Here is a 19,736-nt window from a genome sequence, read left to right on the forward strand (position 1 = left end):
AATATAATCCTTCATTAAACATTAAAAAGCTAAAGAAAAAACAAGGTTTTATGTAAAAATAGTTATAAATGGTATTTTATTGACAGATTTTTTTTATTTTCTATCATTTTATGGGGTTTTTTTCTGGCACCCCAGCTGCCAGTAAATTACCGTTTTTTTTACAGGATTTTTTTTTTTTACAGTGTAGGTATGCTTGTATGTTAATGTAAATACATGCATAAACATGCACGTGATTCTATTGGCTAGGCCTATATAAACCACTCCAATTCATCTCTCCTTATAGGATTGGATCAGGTCGACCATCGATGGATTCACTCGGTGTCATCTCTGAACAATGAGACCTCGCTCTCCATCTGACAGCTCTGTGGAAACACGAGCGGTTTAAGCAGCCGGCGAGCCACGAGAGAATTACTTCAGCTACTGAAGGCCATTGATCTTCTCCTGTTCCTCTCCCTCCTGACGCGAGCGTGAGGAGCTCTCCGGAGAAACTCATTTTCACAGTCATTCATCACCACCTGCAACGTTAATGCTACACGTGAACACACACACGTGAAAGTTTGTACATTTGTGCGCACATAAATGACGTCATTTTAGAAAATATGGGACAGCGCATATTTATAAGCTGCAGTAAGCATCTCCACAATTCCATGCATAAAATTGCCCTTCTACCTGGAGAAAAATTAGAAATTGGTTCTGTGACAGCCAGCCTATAACAGAAAAAATAAGATAGAATTTGCATACTTAATACTATTCTATAAGTATTGTTCACACACAAAAAACGCAAGCTTACACTCTAAAAAATGCTGGCTTGTTTCAAACCATGTTTGGGTCCCAACATGGTTTGAAACAAGCCAGCATTTTTTGTGTGTGTAGTCCACTACAAGTACCCAATTGGACCCTTTAAAATCACAATAAAATAAAAATGGACAATTCTTATTTTTTTATGGAATGATTTATGAGTGCACACAGTTAAAAAAAAGTGCACTTATAAGCGACATTTCTTGTAAGCGACATCTCTTCTCTTCTCTGATGACGTGTCTATTGGTGCGAGGGTGAGGCAACCTGTCACTCACATTAGATCACAGTAATGGCAAACCACAACTATCCAATCAAATCCCGAAGGCCAAAATCAATTCCCGCCCTACATTTGTTCTTGTTTGAGAAGCTGTTTCACTCAGATATGTCACAAGAGGGAAGAAAATACTATAGCAACTCTACTCTTTCCTGAACATCTGTTACCACTCCTTTCCAGCGAAAAATGGAACTCCTTTCTGCTAGAGATGGCAAAGAGGAGCTCTAAAATAAAGCTGAGCCCTCTAATCGGTATTCCATTTCACTCAATGTCACAACAATACAGGTTTCGCCATTAGCACAGTATGCACACAGCCCTATTTTTCTAACATACTATGTACACTCACAGGCATACTATGTATTGTACACTAATCTCACGCTTCAAATTTTTTTTGCACTTATTAATCTGTCGACAAGGAGTAATTGTTTCACAGAAGAAACAACAAATGTTGTTGTGACCTACAGTTGCATTGCTTCACTGCCATTCACAACTCCTCATGGTATAGTTAGAGTGTCCAGTGGATGCACACTTCAGAATCTCCACAGAAGTAGTAGGTCATTCGGGTACTTTTCGTGTACGGTTTTACTTTTGTGTACTTGCACGCTGCTGCCATTGCCAAGACCACAAGACCAACAAGAAGTGTGCCATGTGGGACAGGGCCTAAGCATGGCCGTAGCCAGCTATGAGGTCACCGAGTTCCGAGGTGTACTATATATAAGAAATGTTGTGAAATAATTGCCTAATATAGTATTTACTCTACTTTAGTGCTGCAAGGAAATTGAACATCGTCTCATCTGAGCTGCCTCAGCAGTCTGTCACTGCTCGTCAATGTCAAAATATTTGAGATGACCAATCAAATCAAAGTACAGCCGGGCTTTATGTTCACAGAAGCTGCTTTGTTAGCGCGAATTCCAGTACAACTTGACGCTTCAGTTAAAGGTCATAAAGTCTGAGATAACAAGTAGCTAACAAGTAAGTAGCTAAACTAAACATTTCATATTTGAAAGCTGTTTTAGGATAGAAATGTTAAACAGCTGAGAACAATAATGAGGCAAAATAATAAAACATTTTACATTTTTAATTGAAAATAGGCCTATATAAATGTGATTCATGTAATGCAATAATTAGTAACTGTTAATGTGAGGGTACAAGAAACATTAACAAAGCCTTTTTCATCATTTAAGATAATGAATGTGTACATATTGTGAATGAATTTAATAAACTTATTTACCTATTCATAGCCTTCAGTAAATGCACTTGTCTAAGAAAATGATTAATAAAATATATAGGCTAAATATCAGTTGACCCTGTTTACTTTCTTCACTGAGACGGACAAAAATGAAAAGACTATCAGTCAAAGCTCAGCTTAATGAAGGGAAGAGACAGGGCAAGATAAGGAGACTGAGAGAGAAAAAAAAGAGTGATGGAGATGGGGAGTGAACAGGTATTGAACAGTAATACTGCCCACTGGCATGGTTCTAAAGTTAATGTTATCCAATTTTTCTGGCTTTCAAATGTCTTGAAATGCATGATTTCATATACCAGCTAACATCAGCATTAAAGACTTCCTTTTAAAGAAACCATTTTAGCTCAAAACTCACTTTCAGACAGCAGTGGTGGAATTCTGATCACTGACTACACGCACTAACCATTACCATAGTAAAAATAGTAAATATGACCACTTATAGAAATCAGACAAATCATAAAGTCTATCACAATCGTGTATTTATTTTATTTGTCAGCAAGTCTCGTCTGTATATATAAATACCGGACTGTCTGATATCCATTTAGCTCCGCCTATGTCATAAAATAAAGCAAGTCCGTTTTTTTCAGGAGCTTCGTGTCTCTCTGACCTAAAAAATATCTGTATTGGGACTGTCACTGAGAGATTGCTAAAGGTGCTACAGATCCGAGGCTATTAGCCTCGCCCGGCCTGTTAAACGCCCTGGCGCACTGGCACTGGAAAAGTGGCTAATGTCATTCCCTGCATAGTGGAAGGGGAGGCGTTTGAAATGTCCTTCAAATGGAAAGCGTCAAATGCTAAAATCAAGTAAAAAACTACAAATGTTTTCGTTTTGGAAATGTCAAAATCCTTCTAATAAGCAAATGCAAACCTTTCTTGGGGAATGATGAAGCAGCCACAACACACTCCATAGTTTCAATGTTATGTGTACAAATAAAAGCTTTACACGTTTGTGTTTGATTGAGCTTATATGATTAAATAAGATCTAATGTCGGTCTACTATCTCTCTCTACACACACACACATAGTGAATAAGGACATTGTGTGATAGGATCATTCTGTTATTAAATGTGCTTATGACACTTGGCAGTGATAGTGCTTATGTAACCGTAGGAATGGCAGAAAGGTGATAAAGTTTTTAATTATTTTTTATTAAGAAACAAAAGCTGTTTCACAGTGTTGGGGCTGAGTCTATTTCTCCTCTTAGACAGCCTTAAAGAACACTCGTTCACATGGTACAGAGGAGAACGGGGTAAAAAAAACTAATACCAATGTATATAGATGGGGGTAGACATGTTTCTGCATTCAGTGGATCTTCAGCTGTTTGTATGTTTGTCTCTTTAAGGTATTTATCCACTTCTACAATCACATCAGAAGTGGCATTTGAGCTTTGTTTGTGCTGGTTTACAGCAATGTCCAACAGAAGCCAAAGGTTTCCACCTCAGAAGAGTGTGAGGAGAAAAAAAAATTGATTGATAAATATATATTTCTTTTTTATTCTTATTTTTTAGAAATACATACGTTAGAAACTATAAGCTCAAAATATTACCAGATAGGGGAAGTCTTCCTTTTTTTGGCTGTTGCCATTGCTCTAAATAGAAAAACAAAACCCTACACCAACACCCTATCCCCTCTCCCCTAAGCCCACCCTAACCCCAAATAACAATAATAATACCTAAAAAAGATTTTACAAAAAGAAAAAGACACAACAACAACAAAAAAGAATAAGTAGTTTTGGTTATTAAATGTAATGGATTGATTAACTTTCAAAGTACAGCACTCTCCTCACAAACCCAGGCTTCATTTGTCATCTATCACATGACTCTGGGAAACCAATACACACCCCGATATGGGGCTTCAATAGAAATTGCGTTGCATGTGCGATACGCACATCGAAGCTTCAGTGTCATACGTAACATCACTAATCTACAGAGACTGGTAAGAAGCTTTTTTTTCTGTTTTCTGCTCAGGCATAGTAGTTAGTTTGGTGTGAGAGACCCGAGTTCGAATCCACTGTGAGACATCAATGTGTCCCTGAGCAAGACACTTAACCCCTAGTTGCTCCAGAGGCGTGCGACCTCGGAAATATAGCAATTGTAAGTCGCTTTGGATAAAAGCGTCAGCTAAATGAATAAATTTAAATGTCAGCTAAATGAATAAATGTAAATAGCTATGCATTCGTGGCTGTTCTTGCATGATTCTTTCAGAGTGACAGAATCTTGCATTTGAACTTAGCGTGCCTAACTTCCAAGGGAGTTAAATGAATGTTGTGTGATGTGGTCGCTGTGATTTCTTCCACCCATATTTGACTTTTACATGAGAGATGAGAGTTTAGCCCCTACTCTCTGCGGCTCGGGTCCTACAGCCCATTGTGGTGAGGCGGGGTCGAGCTTGTGGGTTGTAGGCTGAGCGCAGGAGAAGGCGAACAGGTAAATCTTTGTTTTAGCTCCTCTAGCTATCTCTGGTTCTGATTCATTTGCTGAATTTAATTCTGAGGAATTAGACACAGATCTAAGGTTAAAGCTATTTAACCCTCTGGGGACTAAGCTCTTTTTGGTCCGTTTTCTCTATTTTTACATTTGTGCTTATAAACTATATGTAATGGAGATGGAACACTATGTGTTTGGTATATATGGATTCAGAAGACCCTAAGCTAACATAAGCATGCATGTAATATGTTTATAAAGGAAGTATGAGTGAAAATGTACAATAAACTAGAGAATTTCAAAAACGGAAATTCGATTTTTGCCATTTATTTCTGAAAATCATACATCACACAAATTTAGTGAACAGTTTTTGAACAAAAAATATATTTGTCAAAGCCTTTGCTTGACATACATGTGTAATTGTAAAATAAAATGTGTAAAGAACAATGAAAATTTTAACTTTATTTACAAATAGTCCCAGGTGTTTTTCTTAGGAATGCTTAGAATTTTCTAAGCAAAGCTTTCTCCTCGTCACTCTCCAGTAATTGTTCCAGAGCTTGTTCCACCGTAAATCGTTTACTGCATGCCATCATAAAAGTGCTAAAACAATAAATAATGCTATAATTGTATGTGTGTGTATATATATATATATATATATATATATATATATTATAATTGTTCTGTCTCTCTCTCATATCTCTGTGCGCTCTCGCTCCGTAAAGCCTTGTTTATACTCGATGCGTCCGTTCGCTTTCTGTCGTCTGCCACTCAACACTGTTTGCATAATAGTATATAGTACCGCCCCTTGCAAGGCTACAGAGTCCTCCTATATGCTAGAATACGTCATGTTAACCTTCCTCTGATTGGGTAAGAAAAATATTCCTCCATCGGCAATTTTTCCATTGGTTGTTGCTCGTGAATTTGCCAAACAACATCGATTTCATTGGCCTTTGACGTAGGGGTATTGCGCAACACGGAAGTGTGTATACAAGCCGGGTAAGTTTGTTATCACTGTTTTCAGCGAAATCTGAGGAAGACGTTAAAAAGGACCGCACCTCTCTATCATTAATAGTTTTTAAGATAATTACACATTTGTATAAGTATGTCATTTTGGGCGGTACCGCCCAATCTGTCCCCAGAGGGTTAAGGTTAGAGGAAGGCGAAGAAGGATCTGAGGGAGGTTATTGAGAGTAACCGTGCTAGCAACCAGTCATGCTTAAGACAGGAAGTTCCTTCATGGGTATTTAATAGAGTATTCTCACCCCTGAAGGGGTTCCTTTTAAGTAGGAAGCTCCTTGATACCAACAGGGCCTCCTCGCCCTAGTGTTAGGTTTAGTAAGTAGGAGGCTCCCTTGGGTATTGCCAAGGTAAGCTTCTCCAAATTTGCAAAAGCTTCTGGAAGCCCACCTTGAGGCTCATAGAACAAGTGCACCTAACCCATTATGAATTCTAAACAAGGTCCTTGTTACAGCTTTTGAGCACTCGCGATCTCCAAGGCAAGGGGAGTTCATGTATGAGCAAGTAGCCCCTTCATGATTATCATGAGCAGCCGCCTCCAAGTTTTTAGCCGGTGGCTCCTTATTTCTAGTATACTAAAGTTCAAGGTTGTAGCTGCCTCTCCCAATCGGAGTCATATATGCAGGCAGCTCCCTTGTGGGAATGAAGTTGACTAATTTATTTATCTTTTATTTATCCATAGGAAACTGCCACCCTTTTTGGGTTTTTATGGGCCTAGGATACAAACTTTAGCATACTAACAGGGTTGTGGCTGCCTCCCCTATTTGGGTTACTAAGTAGGCAGTTTCCTCCTGTGTACCGCCAAAAATCGTTAATTTGGTTGAGCTTGGGCCTCCCCTTTAGAGTCTGTAAGTAGGTGCGCCCACAAGAGAGCTCGAGATGATCCCCAGACTACAGGGGCACTTGTTAAAGGTACCTTCCCCGTTATTGGGATACCTTTCTTTCCTGGACCTCCACGCTCTGTTCCGGCTCAGGTAGACCTTGGAGACTATGGCACGTTTTTATTTTAGCCATTTCTAGTTACTCTAACAGGCATAGTTACTCTTCCTCATAGGTATCATAGGTCTATCATCCCTGGTCTCAGCCTAGTCTAATCTGGGGATCACTGTCTTGGGTGAGCATTGGACTCCTCTTGATCAGAGGGTCTTTTCTGCTGAGTCCTCGGCTCCCCAGAAAGCCCATCTCTGGCCCAGGTGAGAAGCGGCTTTTTGCCTGAGCGTTGCATCCTTTTTTACTGGTTAAACACTCTTAATTCAGGAATGTTGGCCTTGCAAGAGGCTGACCTTAGGTCAGGCAGGGTGGAGAATTTCACTAGCAAATGCTCCCCTGTGGCGTTTAGGGGTTGAACCAGATCCACCTGTGGCTGTCTCCCCACAGGCTGGGTTTTACGAGCAGACGGTCTCTTCATAAGTTTATACCAAGATCGAAGCTGTCTCCCTCCTATTGCGGGTCCCTTAAGTTGGCAGCTTATGAGTGACAGGCAAGGAAACCATTTTCCTGTGCCAGTATTCCCTTAAAGATAATGTCTAGCATAGAGGCTAGCATTACCAGACATTTGAGCTCTGCCTGTCTAAATTAAGAAGCTAAATTAATCATAGCTTGGAAGGTGGCCATAGGGAATATTGTCACTGACAGTTCAGTGGACCTGAGTAAGGGAATCTGACTCCGGCATCTAAGTCTGTTGAGCTTTGTTTTGTGCTTGTCACAGCCGTTTAGGCAGTCATTCCCTTTGTTCCCCAAAGTGTACTCTAGAGGACACAGAGCAAGTTCCCTTTCAAAAGGGAACGTGTCAGGTTACACATGTAACTATGGTTCCCTGAAAAGGGAAAAGAGACTCTGCGTCTCTCTGCCATACATTGGGTCTGCCTGTCTACTTCTCCTTCCGACAAAGAAGTTGATGAAGTCGAATACAGGTGCCCTTACATACTCACGGTTGCACCAGTAGTGACATCACAGACTGCCGTCAGCCAATGACATTGTCATGATTTTTTTACACGTGCTTCAGACACCGGTCACGCTGAAGGCGTTTCCCAATGTGTCCTCTAGAGTAGAGACCTGCATTCCCGCGTGACCCAAGAGAGTTTGGCGCCGGACTAGATTTGATGGCAGAGTGCGGGCGCAGGCGCGGGCGGTAAGGTTCTCGTGTGTGCGGGATGCGGGAGAAAAAAACGATTAGTTGATTTCTTGAATGCAATGGCCAATCAGATGCATTTAAGATAGAATCCACTTACTGCTTAAAACTGATTTTTTGTTCAGTGCTGAATTCTGCATGCTGACAAATCCTCTGATTATAACAAAGTCTAGACATTATAAAAGATTCATTGTGCAGTTAGCTTCATTGATAATAACAGTGTAACGATCACCAGTGAGAGTGCCCAGGATAACCATCAGAGGGCACTTCAACCCAGACAATCACCACACATCCACAAACATTTCCCATAATCCTTTGCCCAGACTAATCAGCCATGATCACATTCACCTTTATGTCATTACCTTGTTTAGCTCACTCCATATAAGCCTTGTTTTCACATTTATTCCCTGCGAAGTCTTGTTTAGTGTCTCTACTGCAATTCCGAGCATTGTCTCTGTTCTTCCCGTTTCTTGGATTCCCCTTTTAGGCTTGTGTCCTCTGCCTTTTTGTTTGTTTGTACTGCTTACTTTGTGTTTATGACCTCTTTCCTGTTATCTGGATTACGTCTTTAGATTACCCTTTCAAATAAATACTGCATTTGGATCCTCAACCTTTGTGTCTCAGAGCAGTACGTTACAAACAGAGCTTTGTGAGATTGCAAAGGACTGAGATGTCAGCTTTTTAGGAGTTATTAAGGGAGCGCACTATGCACGCATTCTGTCATGCCAAACCATGCATGCAGTAGCCTGCTTGCTTTTATTAACAGTGGTTTGTGAATGTTAATCCTTTTAAACAAATAATCCATCCCGTGCAGGTCTCTACTCTACAGGATGCAGTCTTGTTCCCCTTCACAGGGAACCATGGCATTGTTACATGTGTAACCTGAAACACTTTTGCATGCATTATTTGACTGAATCAGAATTATATTTTTTATTAAAAAAAATTGCAAGTAGTGAAATCACTGTTACTACATTTTTAAAAATATTGACATGACCCAGCTTTGACATTTTTGTCATTCTAACTGTCATGTTTCATGATATTAACAGTTTTGACCTTGTTCCAAATGCATTAATGAATACATTTCTAAATGCATATTTCTAAATTCGGCTTTGAAAAACCCTGGTTCTTTTCTGTAAGAGCATGTACTCATTTGAATGGAAGAGCTGTATTGTACAATGCAAAGTGAAGAATAGCCACTGTATATGGGTCAGGGCTATCAGAAAACAGTGAATAGCGTTATTGTTCATGTCAGAACACACACACACACACACACACACACACACACACACACACACACACACACACACACACACACACACACACACACACACACACACACACACACACACACACACACACACACACACACACACACACACACACACACACACACACACACACACACACACACACGCGCGCACACTGAGAGGGAAATCAGTTACTTGCAGACACTATGAAGGTAATCAAAAGTTCCATAGACTCTCTCTGCATCAAGTACCTTGTTCTCTTATCACACTATAAATATCTTTCTGGCTCAGCTTTTTTCGTTTATTTCACTGCCTTCTCCATCCCCCCACCCCCCAAATACTCATCCTGTCCACTTTTTTTTGTCTGTGACTCAGGTACAGCCGGTGAGTAGGATAATGACTGCTCAATGTGTGCAGTGTTGTACCTGCAGGGAAAAACAGAAGCTGTGTTTTTACAGTAATTAAATATGGATGAAGCAGTGAATGTTCCGATACAGAGAACGAAACACCTCACATTCTCTTTCACATCCACCTCAGGACATTGAGTGAACATGAAACGCTGTTCACAACCCTTTTTTACTCAATAAATTGTTTTTGAGAGAAATGAGACAAAATATAGGACAGGCCCTAATTTTACCTATCAAAAGTTGACTGGATAGAGAAACATGGGCAAAGTTTGCAAAGACAAAAAAAAAAGAAACAAAAGTTGATGAACTGTGCACAATTAGACCAGACACATGAATTAATAAACTAAATAAGTAAATTTCATGTCCGTTCAAAAGTTGGGCGTAACAACAGTAATATTGTGAAATAATATTACAATTTAAAATAATTGCTTTCTATTTTAATATATCATAAAATGTAATTTATTCCTGTGATGGTAAAGCTGAATTTTCAGCAGTCATTACTCCGGTCCGGGTCTTCAATGTCACATGATCCTTCAGAAATAATTCTAATATGCTGATTTGCGGCTCAAGAAACATTTCATATTATTGTCAATGTTGAAAACAGTTGCTTTGAAATAGAAATCTTTTGTAACATTATAAATGTCTTTAAACACTTTCGATTAATACAATGTGTCCTTGCTTAAAGCAATAACACATTTTTTTTAATTTGAGCACTAATGTGTTCAAATTGACAAAATTCATGCAACAATCGCCTGTCATTTACTTTTATCAGTCTCCTCTTTCTTGTCTCTTGCATCACCCAACTTCCTTTCCCCTGTTATTTTCTCACTCCATATCCATCTCTCTGACCTACCTTACCTCATCTCTTCTCCATTTGTTTCAGTTTACAGTTGTTCCAGTAACCATGGAGACCTGTCAACATGTGGTATTCTCCTCAGATGAACCGTGGCGGTGGCGACAGAAAGGCACACACTGGTGGCGTCTGGCATGCGTGCAGGTCTGCGTTCCCTGAAGCTTGCATTCAAGACATCTGTCACACGTTGGCAGTCAGAAATCATGGCAAATGCACACACACAAACATTCAAACATACTCTAAACATAACAGTTCGATACACAGCAAAGCGCATAAACTATGGGAGACTGGAGAAATGTTCTTTAATTATAAACGTTTGATGCCTTTGAATATTTTATCTTTTTTATCTCTTTCCGTTGTTAAAGATTAATTCAAAATGGGAATTTTGTGGCTTTTAATCCATATATGTTATATAGTCCTAAGGCCATTTATGTGCAGATGTACTCGAACCTTGTCAAAATGTTCTTTTAGAAGATATACATGCTCATAATTTCATTATTTCTCTTCTGGGAAAACGACCCAAAAACATTGACGACTCATCCTGCACTGTACAGATGTCTGTCCAACCAGATGAGCTTTATGAGAATGTCCCTTCTCTGCAATAGATCACATTTACTGTTGTTAGGTGAATTTTCAATTTCAAAATCCAGTAATAACCGTATGGAATCCACAGCGATTGGGAATTCTGTATGATGACAAAAAATTTGCACATGGATTTCCATGGGGTTCAATGAGCCATGTGAATTTTCCATATTGACCAACAGACAGCTGCTTGGTTTGAAAGTGACTTCTGTGTGACCTGTGTTTCATTTATCACTACACTATTGGCAATAGACAATGGACATTTTCCCCACAAAATTCTGCTAATATTAACACTTTAACAAGTGGCAAATCAAGCTTAATCGCTTTGTAACTAAAGCTTATTGGCTATTTAAATAGAAATCTCTTTGATGTGAACTTTCCATTTCAATAGGAATTATATCATCAAAGGATAAAAACTGAACCCATCAATCAATTTCAACTTAAAATATAGCTGCAAGCAGCAATTATCAGGGGAAAACATTCCTGTAATTATCAGACCAAGTGCAACAATGAGTGATTAAAGACATTTTAAGATGATTTTAGGCAAAATGGCTGAAAATTCATAAATATATTCACTAGCAATTTGATTTAATGGTTGTTTGGCTGACTATGGTGAGTGCCTTCAGGGCATGGTGCCGAATACGCACACTGAGTTTCATGATACATCAATGCGTTCCTAAAATATAGCATTTTAAGATAATAAAAAAAGGCAGACGGCTAAAATGGTTGATATGGGAAAATTTGATACCGTTCGACTCGGCATGCTGAACCGAATCTATGTGGTTTTTGGCCAAGTCGTTCAAAAGTTATGAGCAAAAATAGCCATTTTTCATATCTCCTGACCACTAGGTGGCACTGCATCGAAACTGTGCAGGTGGCCTCAGGTCATGGTTGTCATAAAACACACCAAGTTTGGTCAGAATAGACAATTGCAGAATTGCAGAGATATAGCCTCACGTTCATTTTGCCCGGCACTTTGTCGAATTTGTTTTCGCGTTATTCGATAACGGTTTGACAAATCAACTTTAATTCCCTACATTTTTGACGCCATTGTCTGAAGATGATCTGGTCTAATTTTCACGAGAATCGTAGCAACAGCCTAAGAGGAGTTTGAAAAAGTAAGTTTTTCAGAAAATTTTAAATGGCGAAAAAACTTGTCATGGTGTACAAATCGTCATGAGCCAACGAATCAATTTTGTTTCTAGCCCTTACGGTTCAAAAGTTCTTAGCATAAACATGAGGGCATTTTGGACGGTTGGTGGCGCTATGGAGATTGAATTTTCTATGGGCTGCCATAAACTTCTAGAGCGGAAGAAGAAGAAACGGAAGAATAATAAAAACGTCAACGATTACAATAGGTGCCTACGCACCTTCAGTGCTCGGCCCCTAATAAATAGGCACTAACACCGCTGATGATGACTGAATTGAAAAATAAAGCTTTAAAAAAAGTAATGTTATTTTATAATAATGTATTTATATGGATTATTATAATTTATAAATATGACTTTTATTTAAACATTATTCCCGACTATTCAATATTATGTTTTATGTTAGCTTGGCATATGTTCGACATTACCTTTGAAAAATGAGGCACTGATTTGAACTTGACGTCAGCCTCTCTGATGATATACATTTGTGTCAGAACAAGAGTGGGAAACATGCATAATACATCTGCGTTAGTCCAATAGCTAGTCATTTATTTGCATTACAGGTTTTTCTCTAATAAAATCAAAACAAAAAGAATTTAAATAACATGATTACATTCCCAGTAGTATTGGAGAGAGGAGAGTTTCACAAAGCTATCGAGATTCAATGTTGCATTGGAATATGATTCCCACAATTCCTCCAATAGCCAAACATTGCATCCATTCCCAGCAGTGTTTTCACGATTCCAGAAGCTTTCCTCTGTTTTTAGAGGTACAAAAATACACTTTTAATTCAGATACATTCATGGAAGTATAAAAATGTAAACCCCCTTGCTCAAGCTTGGCATAACGCCTTCCTGTGACTGTCGGATGGATGGAGAGGAGCAGTTCTGTAAGAAGGGGCAAGAAGAGACAACACAGTCTGTCTAGAATTGTGGGAGGAAATATCAACTGACTCAAGGCATTGATGAAGACTTTTGGGGGCCGGTTCAGATGATATATTATATAATAAACACTTTTAAAAAGGTTAAAAAATGTCATGATATTATACCTGAAACGTCAAGTAGAATAAATACGGTATTTGGCTATATCAGTCACCCTTTAATGCCTGACATGCAGTTTTCCAATAACAGAGTAAAAGAGACTGTATAAAACATACAGAATGCATGAGAGTCGAACAGTTAAGTGGACAGTTCACCACAAAATAAAATTCTGATATCATCTATAAATTATGTAGACTTTCTTTCTTAAACAAACCGCATATTTTTGAAATGCTTCACTTTCTTCTTAAATTTAATTTTTTTGGTTAAGAGAAACTTAAGAAACAATACAATTTGGTGGCATTAAAATCAAACCAATATTATAATTCTTAACATAAAAAAAAATGGAACTAAAACCCATTTTCATGACTCCAAAGCTAACTAAAACAACAAATAAAACAAAAATGATCTCAAATAAATGAACGTCAAACTGATCCAAAATGCACAATGATAGAGTGAAGACTATTGAAAACTAAACTAAAATACATTTGAATTCACATTTACATTTTTTATTATTTGAAACTAAAACAACACAAAAATGTCCACAAGTAATAAATAAAAATAAATAAACAGAAACCAGAAAAAATAGACAGAGATAAAAACTAAACTAAATTGAAATTTAACTAATTAAAAATAACATTTTAATATTAAGTGGAAAGGAAGATTATTAGTACATAACTTAAATTAGGATCATCTGGAAAGTCTTTAAAAGCTTGAGAGTTTTCAATGTATGGAAAATAACATCTTAAATGTTCTTAAAATGTATTTATTTATTTTGATTGTTTCACCGAAGAAAGAAAGTCATGCAGTTTTAGAAGGACATGAGAGTGAGTATGATGACAATATTCATATCTTGGTGAACTATCCCTTTAAATGAATGACTACGTAAGGTCAATGGTGGAAACAAGAGTAGGAGGGTTGCAATATGTTCCCAGATTAAGACTGTGAAATGGGAGAAAAGTGAGCAGAGAAAGACAGAAAGAGAGAGAGACAGGCAAAGCAGACAGACCACATCTGTGCCAGAGAGAGACAATTGACAGCAGGGGCCACTTTGCCACCGGCAACCAATCCCCCAAGACCAGTCCTAAAGAGCAAGCATACAGAAACCCCCCTTTCCCCATGACAATTCAACTTCTACTAATAATAAACTCCATCGTTGGACCACCCCACCCCCATCCCTCATGCCCCAGATCCCATTCCTTCAGAAACCTCTGTCATAAATACCCCTTTAGTACTTGGCTACAGTATTCTAACCCCGCTTCCCCCACAAATGCACTTGCACGCATGGTCAAGAACATGCACTCGCATACAGCGTACGCACATCGTGTAAGACTCCATCCTGCCCTGAGGACTAAGCAGAGGAGAAAAGAGAGAGAGTGTCTGTCAAGATGACCTTCATGCTTCTATGGTGTCTACTGTACAACCCTATATGGCGTCTCTACAACCTACTGCAAGGGTATACTCTCCACCCTCTTCAGAAGTCATGCAATTAAAAACAACAAATAGAAAGAAGCTAAAGGGATATCCCGGAACCATCAGAACGATGCTTTAAAACCGGTTTTCATGAGTTTAAATGTAAAGCAAACAATCAATCGGTCTTGATGAAGTTGATAATGACACTGTTGGTGAAGGTTTAAGAGACGTTTTACACTGCAAGTGATCTGAAGCGACCTGAAGTCATTCGATTTCTGGTCACATGAGCAGCAAGAGCTCAGTTCTTTGCCTACTTTATGCAAACGAGCAACCAATGTGATGGGGGGACGACCAGTGTATAACTAGTGTTCACACAGAACACGCTTTTCCATTCCAGTGTGCTACTTTTCCATTGTTTTTCTATGGATGTGTTTGATCATTGCCCGCACGTCTCGCGTCTTTTGTAGCTTCTCGCACATGGCAGTTAATGCGGTGCGCAAGTTGAAATAATTTCTGGATTTCTGCAACCTCTTGAGAGGTTCTGTGTGAATGACAGTGATCTGCCAGCCTGTGTTATTTTAGATGATTAGTATTATATTATTTATTAATATTTTGAAATAGCTTTTATTTTTATATTTTAATTTTAGCTTAAGTTTTAGTCATTTTGTTCTGTGCTTTTGTCTCTTTTATTATATATATATATATATATATTTTTTTTATATTTACAATTTAGCTTATTTTTCATTTTGATTTATTTTTTTTGTAATTTTAGTACTTCGACTTTCAATTATTTCAATTATTATAATTTTAAGTTTCCTTTTATAATGATAATTTTTCATTTATATCTAATATTTGTTTGATTTTAGGTTCAGATTTTCAATTAATGAAAACAATTTTACTAGTTTTAGTTAACATTGTTGCCGCCTATAATGTTTTTTAATATTGTAACTTGGAAAAATAAGTTAATGTATTATGAATTAACATGAATTAATACATTTATAAATAAACATTAACAAATGAGTGCTGCTGATTAACATATGCTGTAAAAATATTTGTTCATTGTTAGTTCATAATACTAAATGGATTAACTTATTTTAACAAACCTTACCAAAGTTTTACCAGTTTCTGTCTTTAGCATTAGCGGTGGCACTTAAAAGAGGAAGCGACTTCTCAGAGGCATTTAGCATGCTGTCATTGTGCTGTGATTTAGCATGCTAAATGTCTAACAACCAAATGTATACAGCCAGCACTTTAAAACCTTCTCCAAAAAGTTTTGTCTCCAAATTCATTCCCTTTAAAGCCTTGTCGCTACAGCCATCAAAGCACCGCTTCTGTATCGAATTCCCCACCTTCCACAATAAATTCCAAAACAATTACTGTCAAACTTCTGATCGCCCACTGTGAGCAATGTTCCCTTTATAATGCGTAATCCATCTTCTTTTTATGCGCGGACTATGGTGGTTTTGTGCAATTAAATGTTAGTTATTTAGCTTATTTATTGAATATCTGTCATCTTACTGTTGCAGGTTTATTTAAGCATCTTATCGTATATGCCTGACTAGTCGGATTAGTCTCCAATGAACCTAACATGACAATTTTTGATTATGATTGTTTCCTTATAGCCCAGTCATTTTATAAAAAAAGGTTGAACAAATTGCAACAGAAGCAAACTCAACTGATTTTGTAAAAAAAAAAAGCCCCGAAGAATCCCATTAGGGGAAAGTTTCGAAAAAGACCCAAATTTCTCCTATTCATACGCCTATTCATTCTTTTCTCACGTGAACAGGGTAAACATTTTAACCTTTAGACATCACCAGAGATGGGGTTTGGGGCTGGGTCCGTGGGACTGTTTCTGGGGGATGAGTCTGAGGGAAGAACAGGAGACAAGGGTAAGGAGAATGCAGAAGACAAAAGGATAGGTAAAATAAAAAGTGGCTGGATCAAAAAATCTAATTACGTACACAATGCACTCAATGCCCAAACCCTATCTCTGCACTAATAATTAATAAAGGCTGGTTTCTAAAGTACTTCTTCCTGCCTCTATGTATTAATGTTCATGGGTAGCCTAAATGGGTTCCATTCAGACCTTAAAATTAAGTCTTTTACTGTTATATGTCAACAAGATTCAACAAGACATTTTCACCCAATGTTCAGATCTGTTTGGGTGTTTATGCAAATTAGCACATACGTAATTAGATTATGCACCGTTTGTCCATGTTAACAAACAATTAAAAAAAAACTTGTAATACATTTTTTGTTTGTCTTGATGCAAGTAATCAACTCAGTAATTTTCATGGTGATATCTAAAGGTTAACATTTTTACCCTATTCGCATGAGAAAAAGAATGAACAGGAGTATGAATAGGCGTATGAATAGGCTACATTTGGGTCTTTTTCGAAACTTTCCCCTAATGGGATTCTTGGGGGCTTTTTTTTCCTTACTCAGGACATATTGAGGATACAGAATCCGTTGAGTTTGCTTCTGTTGCAATTTGTTCTAGGTTGACCCCCATTTTGGCTTAAAATGACTGGACTATTAAGACTGGCTCATTTTTCAGACAACCCACCAACTAGTTAATTTGTTAAACATAGCATTTTAAAACAAGCAGATTCATTGTATTTTTGAACCATACATGGCTAGTCTGACTAAATGAGAAGATCAGTTAGTTATCGAGCACTAAGAAGCTTGATTGTTGATCCCATAGTTAAAAGCATGCATTATAACTGATTAAAGAGCTGATTTTCTAATAAATTCTGAATATGGGAGTCTCTCATTTTACTGAACTAGACAGCTAGCATCTAGCAGCATTAGCATACCAGTCAACCTGCGAGATTTCTACCCATCCTTTTACTGACCAAAATCATGATATTAGCATTAAGATTTCAGAAAATAGTTACTAAAAACGAAAATTTAAAGGAATGTTCTAGGTTGAAAACAAGTTAATTTTTCCATACAAATATCCATTTTAATTTGAGCTGTAAATTGTCCTTTTACCGGTGGGACCACCGTAGGTCGGTATATTTGTGTTATTCATAGAATGCCATTAAAAATACATCAATAAACAAGAGTAACACTGTCAAAGGTGATACGGTTTACGGTGATAGTTGACAGCATGTCACAGATGGTGTTGATAAAGCTCAACTTGTAATGAATCTAGAACCTTTCATAACACAGAAGTTTATGTTGTGATGTACTTTGTGGATGTGGATGACAGTATTAACTGCTTAGACAAGTTTTAGTAGTTAGGTAGATAGATCTCATTTGAATATGAAAAGTAAGACTTTGATTTTTTGATGCTAACTACTGATAAACTGCTAGCTGGTCAGACTAGTTCTTAAGACAGTGGCTGTGTTTATGGATCTGGCCCCTGAAGTTTGGCATAATATTAGCAGTATTTGAACATAATGAATGCAGTGAACATGAAATGTGGGTTGAATCTTAATAAAACCGTTTGTTTTAGCAGGTAGGTTAGGTCCTAGTAAACCGTCTGCTGTTGGAACTTTCAATTACATTGTAAACATTTTTTTTTAAAAGAATTTCTACTTCATATTTAATTACATGTGTAAGTTGCAGCTTCTTTGCAATTAATTGTCAAACTTACTAGCAATTACAGATTGAAAATTGTTTCTACACCAAATTGTTTTAGTGTAGTTTTCCTGATTGGAGATATCCCTTTAGTTTCTTGCATTGAAAGACATGCCGTTAAAGAGATTATCTTAAAAACTGAAATGGTAAACACATATATCTTCGAAGGAACCATTGCTCCATGGCTTTGGCAGTGCGTGTCCCACTTATCTGATCAGTCCAGTCCTGAGTCCAGGTCAACACGCAGATTCCAGTGGAACTTGTCCGTTTTAAAGGTTGATTGCTACAAACCCAGGGACCTGAGATCCTCCCCTTCTCCCAGCAATGGCTGTCCAGCTCTGGGTAAAGTTCCAGGGGCGTGTGAGATGTGTGGATGATGTTGCAGAAGAGGCGTCTCCAGGCTCTTCGAGCGGGTCCGAGCAACTGCGCTGTGCGGAGACAGGGCCAATAAAGGCTCTTTGAATCTGACCATATGGGGGGATGTGGAAAGAGTGATGGGGAAGGAACTGAGAGACGTTGTGGGGCAGACCAGCTGCAGTTCTTGTGGCCTGAGTGGAAGGGATACAAGTCCTCCCGGACGTATTCCAGGGTGCATCGGTGAAGGAAAAGGCGGGCTGGCCCAGGAAGAACCTTGGCCTTGGAAGGGGATAGGAGGAGAGGGATGTCCCGAGGTAAATGTGGATGTACAGACACCTGGTGTTTGAGGAGAGGCCATCATGGATTCGATGAGAAAGGCAAGACTCCGCATGACTTGTCCCAGCTCAGCCACCTCACGTCCGAGAGAGCTCACCTGTAACGCATATAAACAGGTGTCAAATTTGACCTTTAGGCCCTGTTTACACCTGGTAATAAGATGGTTTTGGTTGGCCGATCACATGTAGACGAGGGAGACACATTCCTGTTTACACCTGGTGTTTTAATCTGTCTCTTTTGTCCACTTTAATTGATTTGGTAGTGTCTATGGACTGTTAAATATATGGGCTTTTTCAGCTCTTTCAATCTAATGGATGAAATAAGCTCACACAATTGACATATGAACGGAATCGGAGAGAATCAGCTTTCGTTTCTGCTCTGGTTGCATTAGACCACGTAGAAGGCGGTGTGTGCTGAAAATCAAGAATTGTGATATAACATTGTGCTTGGTACGTTTTTCGTCTTTAAACCAAACTAGTGTCTTCAGCCAACAAAGTTTAAATGCCATCTAGCGCACTTCCCATAATCAGGGATGTGATTGTACGAGTGAAAAAAAAGCAGGAATTTTTTTTAAGACACAGCGTAGTGCTCGGCGGTATGACCAGAAATCCATACCACGGTATTTTTCACAATTTCATGGTATATGATTTTTTTTTCCAAGCATGACTGAGTGTTAACCACATTTTCTACTGATTGAGAAAGTAAACACTGCAGTAGATTGACTTAGAATGCCCTATTTTACTATTTACTTTACAGTGAATATTGTAGAAAAAATCCACACTAGTATTAATACAGGTTTTGCAAGGCTGTTTACAAAGAGGTGCCAGCAGGAGGCGCTTTAAGAGCGGCAGAATCAGCGGTTTACCCGGTAACGGCTGTACAC

The 19,736-nt window shown here is 38.3% G+C and overlaps 1 protein-coding gene across 1 annotated transcript in view; it reads right to left on the reverse strand.

The window, feature by feature from the left end:
* Positions 1–16,662: 16,662 nt before the first annotated feature.
* kcnh8 (potassium voltage-gated channel, subfamily H (eag-related), member 8) overlaps positions 16,663–19,736 on the reverse strand; it is an 84,290-nt gene continuing 81,216 nt past the window's right edge. The window contains exon 15 of the mRNA XM_077195444.1: positions 16,663–18,950. Coding sequence (XP_077051559.1) covers positions 18,444–18,950 — 507 coding nt within the window. The 3' untranslated portion in view covers positions 16,663–18,443. The remainder of the gene's footprint in view (positions 18,951–19,736) is intronic.

This window comes from Siphateles boraxobius, unplaced genomic scaffold, assembly GCF_051911475.1.
Source record: "Siphateles boraxobius isolate OS27281-9 unplaced genomic scaffold, OSU_SipBor_1 33, whole genome shotgun sequence".
Lineage (NCBI taxonomy): Eukaryota > Metazoa > Chordata > Actinopteri > Cypriniformes > Leuciscidae > Siphateles > Siphateles boraxobius.